Source organism: Carassius auratus, chromosome 8 (assembly GCF_003368295.1).
Source record: "Carassius auratus strain Wakin chromosome 8, ASM336829v1, whole genome shotgun sequence".
Lineage (NCBI taxonomy): Eukaryota > Metazoa > Chordata > Actinopteri > Cypriniformes > Cyprinidae > Carassius > Carassius auratus.
The window spans coordinates 9,946,565-9,960,803 of NC_039250.1; the positions used below are offsets into that span (position 1 = coordinate 9,946,565).

Here is a 14,239-nt window from a genome sequence, read left to right on the forward strand (position 1 = left end):
GTTTGGAGACTTGCGCATGGCCAAGAGAGAAAGTACGAGAGAGAAAGAGAGAGAGAGAGATAGAGAGACTAAGAAAGAAAAGGGGATAGAGAGGAAGAAAGAGCCAGAGAAGTTTCTAATTAAGACCAGCACATAGTCAAAGAGGAGCTCTGTTTGTGTGTGTGTGTGTGTGTGTGTGTATACGTCTGTCTGCCTGGCTCCATCTCTTGGCTCTCTCTGTCTCTTTTCCTTGAGTTCATCCTGTCGTCTGTCTGTCTGTCTATGTTGGTCTTATCCCTCTTTCCATTTTCCCCTCCTTCTGTGTCATGCACAGGGTATGATAAGGATCCAGCCAGCTGCAGAAACGGAAGCACTCTCTCTCTATGTGTGTGTGTGTGTGTGTGTGTGTGTGTGTGTGTGGGCAGTGTTTTTGTGACATATCAGGACACAACTCTGTATAATGACATGGGTATGACACAGGTATTACAAGGAGAGGGTGACTGATGAGAACTTAACCCATGTCCACATTTTTCAAAACGCTTCTAAATCATACAGAATGAGTTTTTTTGAGAAAGTAAAAATGCACAATTTTCCTGTGAGGGTTAGGGTTAGGTGTAGGGTTGGTGTAGGGCCATAGAATATACAGTTTGTACAGTATAAAAACCATTACGCCTATGGGATGTCCCCACTTTTGACAAAAAAAAAAAAAACGTGTGTGTGTGTATGTGTGTGTCTATTTCTGTATGTGCATACACAGTGGACGTGTTCTGAGAGAGTAAAAATGCTCTTGTTCCTGCCGAAACACTGGCTGTGACTCCCTGTCTTCATCTGCTTCTAATTCACACTCCCCTCTGCCAAGCTACCCGCTCCCTCGCTCTGTGTAGTGATGGGTGTGGAGGAGAGGGAAAGAGCTGACATGATGTATTCTGATGATATGAAAGAGAGCTGGGCTTTGTCAGAGAGGGCGGTCGGGGCCAGCATGCACCTCACACACAAACACATAGACCTTTGAAGCTTTTTTAGTGAGGACTTTACACAGACAAAATAGTTCTCCTGCTAAAAAAATGATTTACTACACATCTAATCCTAAATCTTACAATTGACATTAATAGATTTAAAGCAAAGTATTATTTGGCAGATTTATTAATATCTTAAATAGTAAAGTCAGTGTTTTACAGGTTTCAATATATCAGTCATGTTTGGGACCTCATCACCCAGTTTGGGGAAAAAATAGTTCAAAAGAAATCTTCTCTAGGTGAAATATTCCTTTTATAATCAAATAAAATTCAATTTTTATTTCCAGACAAATACCCTTTACAATAAAATTTAATAAACTATGAATTAAATTAAATTAAATTAAATTAAATTAAATTAAATTAAATTAAATTAAATTAAATTAAATTAAATTTTAATTTATAATAAATTATAAAATGAAAAAAAAATCTGCTTAGACTATTCGATTCTCTCTCTTTAAACTATTCTCACAAACACATTCATATATAAACCATTTTATTGGTTTTCATGTCACTGTATAAATACACGTGAGTGTATTTTACACAGAGCTTGTAGGCCTTGGGATGGTTAGAGCCAAAAATAGAGCGTGAAAGCTTGAAAAATGGATGACATAAGACTGCTTAAGCCCTATGTACATTTTTCCATCAGGAAAAAAGTGTCCCTTAATTCTGGTTTCAGACTCTGACTGCACTCTAGCCAGCACTGAGAGGCCACTGGCTCCTCCACAGAATCGCATGGTGCGTCTGTGCGCCAGTCTGTGAAAGCTCCATCAATATCTGCTCAGGTTCAGACAGCTTGCTCTTGCTGCAGTGTGTATGCACGTGTTGACAGGAACCTTTCGTGCTGTAATGGAATACATTGAAATTGACGGGGGAGGCTGACCCCTTCGGCTGAGTGCAGTTGCCTTTGTACAGACACACTCATATGTGTTCAACACAAGTTAACGCTCCTGATATGACAGCACACACACTTCCATGTTTTCTGTCGTCAGGTCACATGTACCTTACACACAGTCAAGACAACATATGCCTGCCATTAGCCAAACACACACACTCGCACATTTTGACTGGTTCTCCTCTAGTCTGCGAAACAGAGGCCTGCAGGCAGTGCTGGTGCAGTCCATGTGTGAAATTGGACTTTTCTGCAAAGATCTGCCGTGAAATGCTATGTTTGTTTGGGCTCAGGCTGCATTAGTGCGGCATTTCTGCACATAGTATGACACAAGTCACATCCAGCCTATTTAATCTTCTAACAAAGCAACAAACCCTCTGTTTTCAAATAAATCTGAGTTGATCCTTACTAGCTGCAACTGTGACAGGCAACAAAATCATCTGTTGGTCACTTGGTTTTAATTTTTTAATACAAATTAATAATCCATAATCCTGCTCCACATAAATGTACAATAAGGGTTCTGGGTTCACGGTGCATGTTTTTCAAAGTCTTTCCCTTTCCTTGCCCCGTATCTTACTTTTTCCTTGGCTGTAGGTTGTTGCCAATGTCATTTCCAGTCAAAACACATTTCACACTGCAGGACTTTTGAGGTCCAGATATTTAGCATGCCAAATATCTCACAGGCATCGGCAACACATCAGCACTTCTCTCGGATCTTATCTTTGATAACACACACTATGCAATTGTCACACACATTTGTCGGCAATATTCCCAAAACTTTTGGCGAGTACAAATCAGGGCTAAAATCATGCAGTGGATTACTCAGTATTTGAATAGCATTTCATTTTTTTTTTCTTTTTGGGCATTTTTTCCCTTTGATTGGACAGTTGAGTAACGACAGGAAGTGAAGTGGGAAAGAGAGTGTGGGCGGGATCGAGAAAGGTCAACAAGCTGGGATTCGAACTTGGGACACTCATAGTGCAACAGCACTTCATTTTCACAGAGAACTGAAAAAAATAAGCAAGATTCCCTTTTGCTGGTCAAATTCTTTTTTTTAAATGCTCTTTGTAAGAAAAAAATCCTATACAAATAAATAACTATAAAACTATAAATCAACATCTGAATCATTTCTTGTGAATGCCGGCTTTGCACCATGATCCAATTAAAAAAAAAAAAAAAAATCATTATTTGCACATTTATTAAATAAGAAAATACATTTTCTTTTTTCTTTTTTTTCAGTTCAACAAAACTGAATGGACAATAAAGTACAGTAGCTAAGGTGTATTTTTGTGTTTACCATCAATTAAAAGTGCATTGATCCAAAACACTGACTATTCAAAAAGTAAAAGAAATCCATGAATAAATCAATAATTGATTTATTTTACAGTAGTTTACTTAAGTATAATTTGAATCATCATAGAATTGGGTGAAGTATTGACTTGAGTAGTGGTGGGACAGAAATCTCTCAATCAATCTCTCTTCATTAAAAATATCTTTGTGTTCCGAAGATAAATGAAAGTCTTTTGTGTTTGGAACTACATGAGGGTTAATAACTAATAAAAGAATGAACTTGAACATTTTATAATGGTTTCTTTTCCACTATTCTGCTGATTTTCTCTTTTAGCTAAAAACAGAAGTGGCAATATGGTATCTTTGCTAAAAAAAAAAAGTTGGTGCATTCTCCAAACACCAGCTGGAGCACATGAAATACACCTACATGTTGACTATTCAATCACACTCAGATTTGGCCAACATTAGTGGACACACACACACACACACACGCACATGAAAGGAAAATGGCACAGGAAGGGCAGGGAGCAGATGAAAGGAGAATAAACATTATGAAGAGGATGAATCATAGACAGAAACAGAAAGAGAGCTAAAAAGAGGATGTAATGTTGATAAGACTGCAGGTTTGGGTGGGGAGCAGCCCAGCTGTGCTCCAGATCTCATCTGCGACTCGGAGCAGGAGAACATGACACAATGTCACTGTCTGCTTCTCATTTAGTCTCTCTCAAACACACACAGGTCTGTCTGTATGAATGAACGGCAGCAGTAGGAGTCTATGTCCCAGTTTCCTCAGCACATCGATCTTCATATTAAAACTCATGGGTTACGTTCATGTTTCAGCACACCCTCCAGCAAGAGTATGTGAAAACTACAAATCACTCAAGGAGAATTACTCTGCCTGAGGGCATTAAACGGACGAAAACCTGTCCTCTAGATAAGAGAGAAGTTGGAAGGACTCTCAGTCTTTCTCTCTCTTATTCTCTCGCTCTTGCTTGGAATGAGCAGCATATGGTTTAGATGCTATCAGACGCCCCAGGGCCTGATAAAGAGCGGTGGGAGTCAGTTATCTCTCCCATTGGGAGGGGCAGCTATCCTTGTGTTATCCTAATGTGAAAGGATCAATGCAAGAGTACAGTACACACAGACGCAGATGTTTGTTTATCTAAAATAGTTAGGAATTTCCATAGCTTTCTATTGTGGATATATCGAATAAATGAGACTTTCTATTCCCTAATCCTGCCTTATCGCTAACAATATCATATTTTCATTTTTCAGTTATAAATAATATTCACTATTTTGCCTAGTCTTTCTTGTGGAGGTTAGGCACATTTGGACTTTAAAGCAATCAAGCACGTATGTTTTTCTTGTACTGGTCTGATAAAAAAATTACTTTGCAAATTACCGACCTACTGTTTTGAGTGTGTGTGTGTGTGTGTCCTTTCTATCACTTCTCATTATTCAGCCTGGTGCACTTTTATTATGGTTTAATACATGTTTGGCAACTGTCTGAGTAAAATTGAAGTACTTAAATCAACAGACCTTAGTCAAGATAGATGACATTAAATTTAATATGGATGAAAATGAGGCAGTGAGGGATAGACTAATAAAGGTCCTAGAGCATGTAACTTTCATAATTCACAACTTTCAAAACTGTCTGAGGGAGTTTTTATTTTTCATAAATATGTTTCGTCAGCTGAATATTTGTTATGTTGGTAAACAACAGTATGATCCATTGCATCAACAACATGCTGTACTTCTCTCCTTCACAGCCTCGTTTTCATTACTTTAATATAGTGCTACTATGATTAAGATCTATAAGAAAAATTCACTACACTACCATTCAAAAATTTGTGTTCAGTACTTTTATTTATTTTTATTTGAAGAATTTTTTTTTTTTTTTTTATGAATCAAAAAATGGCATGAAAGGAATTTGTAATGTTCCAAAAGATTTCCATTCCAAATAAATGCAAAGGAAAAAAAAAAAAACTATTATACATTCCATCCAGTTTCCACAGAAGTATTAAGTAGCACAACTGAGTTCAACATTGATAATAATAAGAAATGTTTCTTGAGCACCAGATCAGAATATTAGAATGGTTTCTGAAGGATCATGTGACACTGAAGACAGGAGTAACAGCTGCTCAAAATTCACCTTTGCCATCACAGAAATAAATTTGATTTTAAAATACATAACATTTTTAAATTGTAATACAATTTTTGCAATATACAGTTTTTACTGTATTTCTTCTCAAACAAATGCAGTGAGGGTGAGCATAAAAGTGCTTCTTTTAAAATAAAATAAATAAATCATCCCAAAAACATTTAAACGATAATGTGTTATATCATGTATTGGTCATACATGTATTCATCTCTATTTATTTAAAAGGGTTTTACGATTCTTGCATCCATAGCAGCACATGCCCTTCCATAACACCCAAATCCAGAGAAGCACAGATCCCAGTCCTCTCCGAACCAGAACATGAAAACACAGGTGTTGTATGTTAAAAATCGTAAGGTCATTTAGAAAACAAATCCTGTCCTAACAGATCTCCCCCTCTACAAGGCCAGCAGAACCTGACCCCTCACACACACACAGGGTTTAATAAATGTCCTGAAGCCCCATGCAGCTCAGCTCATCTCTCCTGGCATGTTTGTTCAGAGCGATGGGCTTTCAGAAGGCTGGGTCTTATTTGACCTCTGACCCCTCTCAACAATGCTGTTCTCCCGCTCTGTTTATTCGTCCCTCCATTCCATCTTTCCCTCAGCTCCTAGAGACCAGCCTGAGTGTTTTTTCTTCTTCTGTTCCTCTGTGCACGGTGTACCATTTCACGTTTCATACTGTTTGGTCTTTTCCCGCTTATATTCTCCTCACAGCACATAAGTAGCTAGAGCACTGAGCAATAATTGATTATTTTCTTTCTTTTTCTTTTTTTCAGTTTTTTTTTTCCTCTAAGGGAAAGAATTGCTGAAGACTACCAGACTACCGGTGCTGCCAAGTCAAATGGCAGAGTTTGTTTTTGGACAAGTGCAAAAAGAGAGAGAGGGTGTGAGAGAGAAAATAAAAGACAGGAAAACAGAAACTCTCTCCATGATCTTATTAAACAGACACAGATGGTCACTGCGGGCAGACAGCGGGTTCAAGACATAGAGACTGACAGGATGGAGACGACTGCATTGGAGAGATTAGACAGAGAGATGAAGAGATTTGTCTAGCAAGCCAGGAAGGAGAGGAAAACCAAACGGCATTGATGTGCTACCAAACCTCTCTTGGCAGTAATTCAGACTCCTGGACTAAAAGAAAAGACAAGACAAGGAAAGTATGTAAAATTAGTATGCAAGATAGCAACAAAGAAAACCTGGTCCAGAAAGTGCTTATAAGCATATGTCGCAAAAGGTCTTCTCTGTTCTGCGTGAACTTCTTACAAATCAAATATTTTTCAATCAGCTGAAGATGTTATATCATAGTCATATCATAACTTTTAGATTTTTTTTTTTTTTTGCATCTGATGAAATGTATCCAAAGACACGGAGAAAAAATTGAAAAGTTACACAAAATTATTAAGAAGAATGTCAAACCACATTAAAATGTCTAAATATTTCCAGTAACTCACTCAAGCAGAATTTGAATTCACATGTTAATTTAGGAAATGCAATTAAAATTTATGCCCAAAAAAGTCATATTATTTTATATGAAAGTGTAGTTTTTAATGGAGTAATTAATATTTAATAGTTCATAACATCGTATAAAATGAAAAGATTCCAATTTTGATAGATGACGTTCTAAATGCTGTGATATTTTTTGATATTTTAATTCAAATTCATGCACAAGAATGGAAAAGTGCCTTTTTTAATTCTAAATTTCGGCCAGCACTGCTGTGAAAAACATGTTCTGCTGAAAGATTACTGGAAACTAAAAAAATAACTGCATGCCATGTAGTATGTTTTGAGTTATCCCAATCTAATCCACAAAATCTCTGTGTAGGAGGCAGTCAAGAGTGAGAACAAAGTGCAGAGAAAAAGAAACAGAAAACAAGCTCTAATTAATTACCAATAAAGAGCAAGTGTCATCCACAGGATGTTGGTTTGAAGTGGTCAGCTGTGCTCGACTGCTGTTTTTCCTTGGATACGCTGAGCTGATTTTGGCTCACACTGCCCACCAACTGCACCTGTGCCCATCTGCACTTTTCCCATAATGCCTCTGACCACTCTAAAAGAGACTAAATCACTTCCAGCTGTGGTGCACATGCGTTTGCAGCCAGCAATTATTTATTTTGCCATCCTCTCTCCATCCATCCCTCTGTTCTACTTCAGAACTTTCCATAAACAACAATGAAGACAAGCGAGTGAATGCTGGGGAGTCGAATCAAAAGACAGAAACAAAGAAATGAAGGTGTAGGAGCGCTAATATCATGTGCCATATGTTGCACCAGCTGAACTGGAAAAAGAAATCTGCGAACGTGAATGAACAAGAAGTCAACTGCTTCCATACTCGCACGTGTCAATGAAATAGCATGTTTCTTTTTCCTCCTCTCATTTGGGAACATTACATGGGAATTAACATTCTCTTCTTTTGTGTTTCCCTCCCTCCTTGGTCTTTTTCTCTATTTTTCTCTCCAAACCGCTAATGAAATTTTGGAATGCAATGCTTGGGTGAAGGGCAGACAATCCAGCAGCAGACTGGGTTCTCCAAACTTTGTTGTTTGCTAAAGGGTTTCTGTGTTTAATCAGCCCGTGAGAATCTGGTCCCGTTTACACCTGGTTAAGATCCGTCTCGGGGGAAAATATCACCACTCCTTCTCCCAAATACACCTTTTAGGTTTATTTTATACGTAAATCTTAACAATCATCTGATGATGTAAATCTTGGCAACATCCTGTTTTAAAATGACTTCCAAAACGGATGTTAATACCAAATGTAAACGAAGCCTCTCACTTGTCAAAAAACACACAAGAGTCCATCTGCGTGGATCGCACACCTACCGCCCCGTGAAATCTCCATTACCAGTGAGAAAGCGACTGTGGAAATATGCTTTTGTTTAGAACAATGAATGCTAAAGGGTGTTCACACTTCAACAAATGGAACATTCTCACACACTTTAGCCATCCTTTATCCCACATACACACACACAGGCCTTGATGTCTTGTGCTCTCTCACACTCTGTCTATCAAATGAATGGCAAAAGAGCACAGAATGATCCAATTCTCTTTCCTGGCTTGCTCTCGTCCTTGCCGTCCCATCCTTTAATCCCTCTATCTATCACATCCAAGTCGTCTTTCATCTCTCTATTTCTCACATGGAATGTGCTTAAGGTTAAAGGAAACTCCTCATTTTTGGCACCAATACAGAAGCGAGGCAGATGGGTCAGACACCCGTCTCCTAATCTGAGCATGCCATGGCCGCTGCAGCAGCTGGCATCACTATAAAGCTCCCATGTGTGGGTACATACCGTGGCACATGGAGCCAGAGCACATCTGCACAGGAGGGCAACACCCCGACATGACATGGCAGTGTAAAAAATGAAGACAATAAAACAACACACGCAATATTGAAATAAATGGCCAGCGATTACAAGGCCGGCAGGGGGTCGGCTCAGAGCACGGAGTGCTGGCTGGATGTGAAGTGCGATAGATGGAGTGCATTCGTGCTCTTCTGGTGCTGGTTTGATCGTGGTCCATTTTTGGATTACCGCACTGGAAGCGTGACAAAGATCTGCACAACACTAGGAGGCTGGAAATAGATTGTTTAAAAAATGTTTAAATAGTATTCCCAAACCCCCTTTAACATCAGGCTCTGCTGAGCAAGTTAAATAAAAAAAAGAAATAATAATAAAAAATAAAAAAAATACATACATATAGCTTTCAGTAATTCAGCTGCAATAAAAATAAAATAAAATAAAAAACTTTGTCACACTTTTTTTTTCCCAATTTTAATAACTATGACTAACTACAATTAACTATAACTTTTGCCTCAGTAAACTCCTAAATCACTGCTTATTAATTGTTAGTAAGTTGTCAAGTTTAGGTATTGGGTAGGATTAGGGATATCCAAACCAATATGTTAATAATATTAATAGGCATGCTAATAAGCAACTATAGTTTTATAATTGTTCCCTATACAAAAGTTTTTACCAAAAATGTAAACTTAAAAAAAAAACACTTTATAAAATATAATGTTGAATTACAGAATTATACAGAATTAAATTATATATATATATATATATATATATATATATATATATATATATATATATATTAATAAAACAAAACTAATAAAAATGAAAAAAAAAAATATTAAAACAAACTAAAACTTACATTGAAAATATAAAATAAAAGCTATTCAAAATATCATTAAATACTATAGTGGTATAAAAATAATCTCATATCAGCCTTATGTCTCACTTGGGACAAAGAGGATGAAGTAAGTTTGTTATATAAATATTACTAAAATAACAGCAACAAAAAAGACAGTTAGCTATACTACTGCAAAAAAGTGCTATGCTGAGAAAGTAATTAGTTGCACTATATAATTTCATATAAAAAATATGAAATTAAAAAAATATATATATATATTTACTTTTCTCCTATTGTAATCCACAGATTTATGGAGAGAGGACAAGAACTGATGTGGAGAAGATGAGACTCTAGGAGAGGCATTTTCTTAACATTAACTTAATATTTACTGTAAAGTGATGTTAAGCTTGGTTTGCTGTTGGCGATGCTCACAGTGTAGGCAAAGCACACCAGACTAGTGAGCAAAACAGAAATCTGTATTTCATTCCCAGTGCTAAATTGAACAGCACAGACTCTCATTTCCAACCTTTCTGCATGAAGCAGGGACTAAATCTTCTGTAGCCTTTAAGCTAGTATATAAATCAATCAGCATCACTGCTTTCATAGACCATTTTCATTACTGTATTTCTGTCACACACGCTCACAAACACACCCTCCCTGTAAATCTCCAAGGCAATTAGTGTGACGGGTCCCAGCCAGAATAGAGAGGTGTAATCAAGTACACAAATCAACTGACCACACATGATCGGGTATGAACGTGTTAGCCAGCAGAATGCACGACAGCGTGAAATTCAATCTACCTTTCCATGCAAAATAACGGAAAAAACTCCCCTCCTCCCATCTCCAGCAGGCTCTGCTGTCAAAACGCTTAACTTTGATTGACAGCCGGAGTCGAGCGAGTCAGCCAGTCAGCCGTGGCGTGAGAGCGCAGTGGGCGGGAGTGTGAAGTTTAACCCCAGGAGTCTGGGACAGCTGCAGTGTCGCTGTGGTCTGTGGCTGTTGCACACCATAAATTCTCTCTAAAGAGGGTTTACTTTTTATTTTAATGGAGACTGTAAATTTACGACCCTTGGACCCTGGAGATAGAGCTGTTTTTAAAGGAACACTCCCTGTCTTTTTTTGTATCTCTCTCTCTCATACCTGTTTTTTTTTTTTTTAGAAATTGTCTGGCTTACACAACAAAGTTGTACCTGGCGTAATATCTGAGAGGCCCTAAAAGAAAAAATGTTCACATGGACTATGTTTATAGTGTATGAATAAATAAGGAGTGCGTTTGTGAACACATGATGTCTGATGTGACATCATATTGTGTGTGCCAGGAGTGAGAATGACTACACTTGTGTATTTTATGCGATCAGAATGACTGACCCCCCCCCCTTTCTCTCTCTCTCTCTCTCTCTCTCTGTCTGCAGGTGTTGTTTGCTCTAAACCAGACTCTACTGCAGCATGAGAGTTTGCGTGCAGGCATTCTGCAGGACGCCTTCACTACTGAGGACCTCATCACACACTACAACTGTGGAGACCTTTACTCCATCATCTTAAATCATGACACATCCCAGGTATGCGCACCAAAAACACAGCCTGGTCCTGTTCTATACATCATGTGAGTATGTATGTGATGCATTGGAGTCATTATGAGCTTAAAGTTTGAGCAGCAGAAGGTTACTTCTGATAAATGGCCTATAATTCTCCACTTCACCCTGCAATATGCTAAAAGATTAAAGCAACAGCAGACACACATAATGAAAGAGAGAACAAACATTTCAGGAAAAATGCGAGGGAGCAGTAAGACGAGGAAGGGAGGAAATATCTTTCTGTTGTTCCATATTTCCTGCAGAGGTCAGACGCAGGGCAGCTAATGGCTCTGCTGCCTGATAAGGTATCTGTGCTCTCTCTTTCATTGCTTTATGCCTCTCTTCCTCATTCTATCTCTGTTCTGCTCTTGTACTCCAGGATACTGAACTCCAGTCAAGTACTTGACTTTAGTTTAAGTCGAGTCCTCTGCTCAATTCTCTTCAAGGGATAGTTCTGTCATTAATTACTCACCACTATAAAGCTGTAAGACCTTTATTCATGGTCAGAACACAAACTGAGATATTTTTGATGAAATCCGAGAGCTTTCTGATCCTGCATAGACAGCAACAGAACTGCCAATGTTATAAACACATCAAAGACTGACAAAAAAGAGATCAAATTGTTGAATGAAGTTGTTATTTTTGTTTTCTTTGTGCAAGTATTCTTGTAGCTTCATTAAATTAAGGTTGAACTTCTTATGTAACATGGACTATTTTAACTATGTCCTAACTACCTTTCTGGGACTTGAAAATGGTAGCTGCATTGTAGTCTATGGAGGGTAAAATAGTTCTCAAAAAATATCTTAATTTGTGTTCTTAGGTCTTACAGCTTTGTAACAACATGGGGGTGAGTAATTAATGACCCAATTTTCATTTTTGGGAGAACTCTCTCTTTCTCTATGGGCAGTAAACTTAACCACACTCAAGGATAATGTGAACATAAACTCATTACTTGTCAGTTGTGAGTTAGGTCTAAGTAAAAAAAAAAAAAGAAGGTATATTAGTCCCTACTATATAAATACTGCATACAACATTTCATAATTTAAGATTATTACATAATATATATAACCATCTTTACTTCCATTCGCCAGCTTCTGCACAGACCCTGTTCAGATCTTCAACACACTGAAGGCTTTCTACTGTGTGTTATGCTGGTGGGGGTTTGGGGTTTGTGTAAGAGGGCATTACAGGAAAGGCCTTCTGTAAAAGTGGTTTGGATGCTTACAGGGGTACAGCAGCTCATCTATCAGTGTCTGAACACACACACGTACAAAATGGAGCCAAATGTATGGCTTTCTGCTCCACTGCACTTCAGTTCTTTAGTGCACAGCTCAGGCAGGAATCTCTCAGATAAACACACGTGTATAGCCATATTTACCCCCCTGCCTCTCCATTTCCAAACTGTTCTCTCATTAGCAGGGCGTATGGATAAATACACACACACATAGTATTTAGACGTTCCAGAGCTCTGGATTCTAACAAGAGGCCACCTCACAGTTTCCCTTTTAAGTCTCTCTTGCTTCCTCCGTCCCTGTACCATTATCCATTACCCCCCCCACCATCTCTGGTGTATGTATAGCCGGTCAAGACATGGGAAGCGCTGTGTTTCCGACCATCAATTAGAGCAAAAGGTCCAGAATTGAGCTCCATAACCATATATAATCCCTAATGTCCTGCTCTCTTTCAAAGATCTATACACACTTTTCCAATTCCAAAGATGGATTCCAAACATATGGAAGCCCAAGTAAAAAATAAATAAAAAAGTTATTTGCCCTATATATCTCAAAATTGCAATTAACGCATGATTTTTTTTTTCCTTTGACATATAATTGCACCTCTTTATCTCAAAATTGTGACTATATCTTTTGTACTGCAACTTGTTATGATTAAGAATTCAATTCTTTTAATTGCAACATATAATATACAGTACAGGCCAAAAGTTTGGACACACCTCATTCAAAGAGTTGACTATGAAAATTGTAGATTCACACTGAAGGCATCAAACTATGAATTAACACATATGGAATTATATATGGAATTATATACATAACAAAAAAGTGTGAAACAACTGAAAATATGTCAAATTGTAGGTTCTTTGCTTTGATTACTGCTTTGCACACTCTTGGCATTCTCTTGATGAGCGTCAAGAGTAGTCACCTGAAATGGTCTTCCAACAGTCTTGAAGGAGTCCCCGAGAGATGCTTAGCAATTGTTGGCCCTTTTGCCTTCTGTCTGCGGTCCAGCTCACCCCTAAACCATCTCGATTGGGTTCTGGTCCGGTGACTGTGGAGGCCAGGTCATCTGGAGCAGCACCCCATCACTCTCCTTCTTGGTCAAATAGCCCTTGATGCCTTCAGTAGTCATGATAGTCATGAAAATAAAGAAAACTCTTTGAATGAGAAGGTGTATATATATATATATATAAACATTTACTGCTACTAGAGTAAATAAAAAAAAAAATGTTGTTTAAAAAGATCCATAGCACTGCAATCTAGAGTTTTCAGTGTACAATATGATTTTGTTGTAAAAAAAAAAAAAAAACATATATATATATATATATATATATATATATATATATATATATATATATATATATATATATATATATATATATTTCTTTTTTTTTTTTTTTACAGTTACAAACTTTAAAATTTAGATAAAGTTTCAAATCTAGACAATCTTCTACAATTTTCGTAACAATGTCTCAATGCACTTGCTGTAAAAGCACTGAAAAACCAACAAAATCATATTGTACACTGAAAACTCTAGATTGCAGTGCTATGGATCTTTTTTAAACAACATATTTTTTTATTTTATTTACTCTAGCAGCAGTAAATGTTTTACTGATAGTAATGTTATAGTTTTATATTAAATCTAAAAGAGGAAATCGATTATACTTTATTTATTACAACTGTGGCCAAGATGTCAAGAAAGACTAACGTTCATTAACACCACTGGTTATTTGTTTAGTTATTTATGTTTTAAAAAGTGGAAAACCTCAGTCATTTCATTAGGAAATACGTCGCCACATCACATCAAACCATTTCACATTGGAGTTCACTTCGCTTTTTTCTCTTCTATTCCTTATTTCCCTTTTTCTACTTCAATCTATTATGTCTATCCCTCACCATTCATAGCAGACTGTGTAGAAAGACCGGCCAGCTGTAGAAAGCTTCCCATACACTTTACCCTGCAGCAAAT

The 14,239-nt window shown here is 37.4% G+C and overlaps 1 protein-coding gene across 3 annotated transcripts in view; it reads left to right on the forward strand.

The window, feature by feature from the left end:
* Positions 1–14,239, forward strand: part of LOC113107255 (metalloprotease TIKI2) — a 56,409-nt gene that overhangs the window by 24,437 nt on the left and 17,733 nt on the right. For all 3 annotated transcript variants that reach the window (XM_026269632.1, XM_026269631.1, XM_026269630.1), the window contains exon 3: positions 10,877–11,023. In XM_026269632.1, coding sequence (XP_026125417.1) covers positions 10,877–11,023 — 147 coding nt within the window. The remainder of the gene's footprint in view (positions 1–10,876; positions 11,024–14,239) is intronic.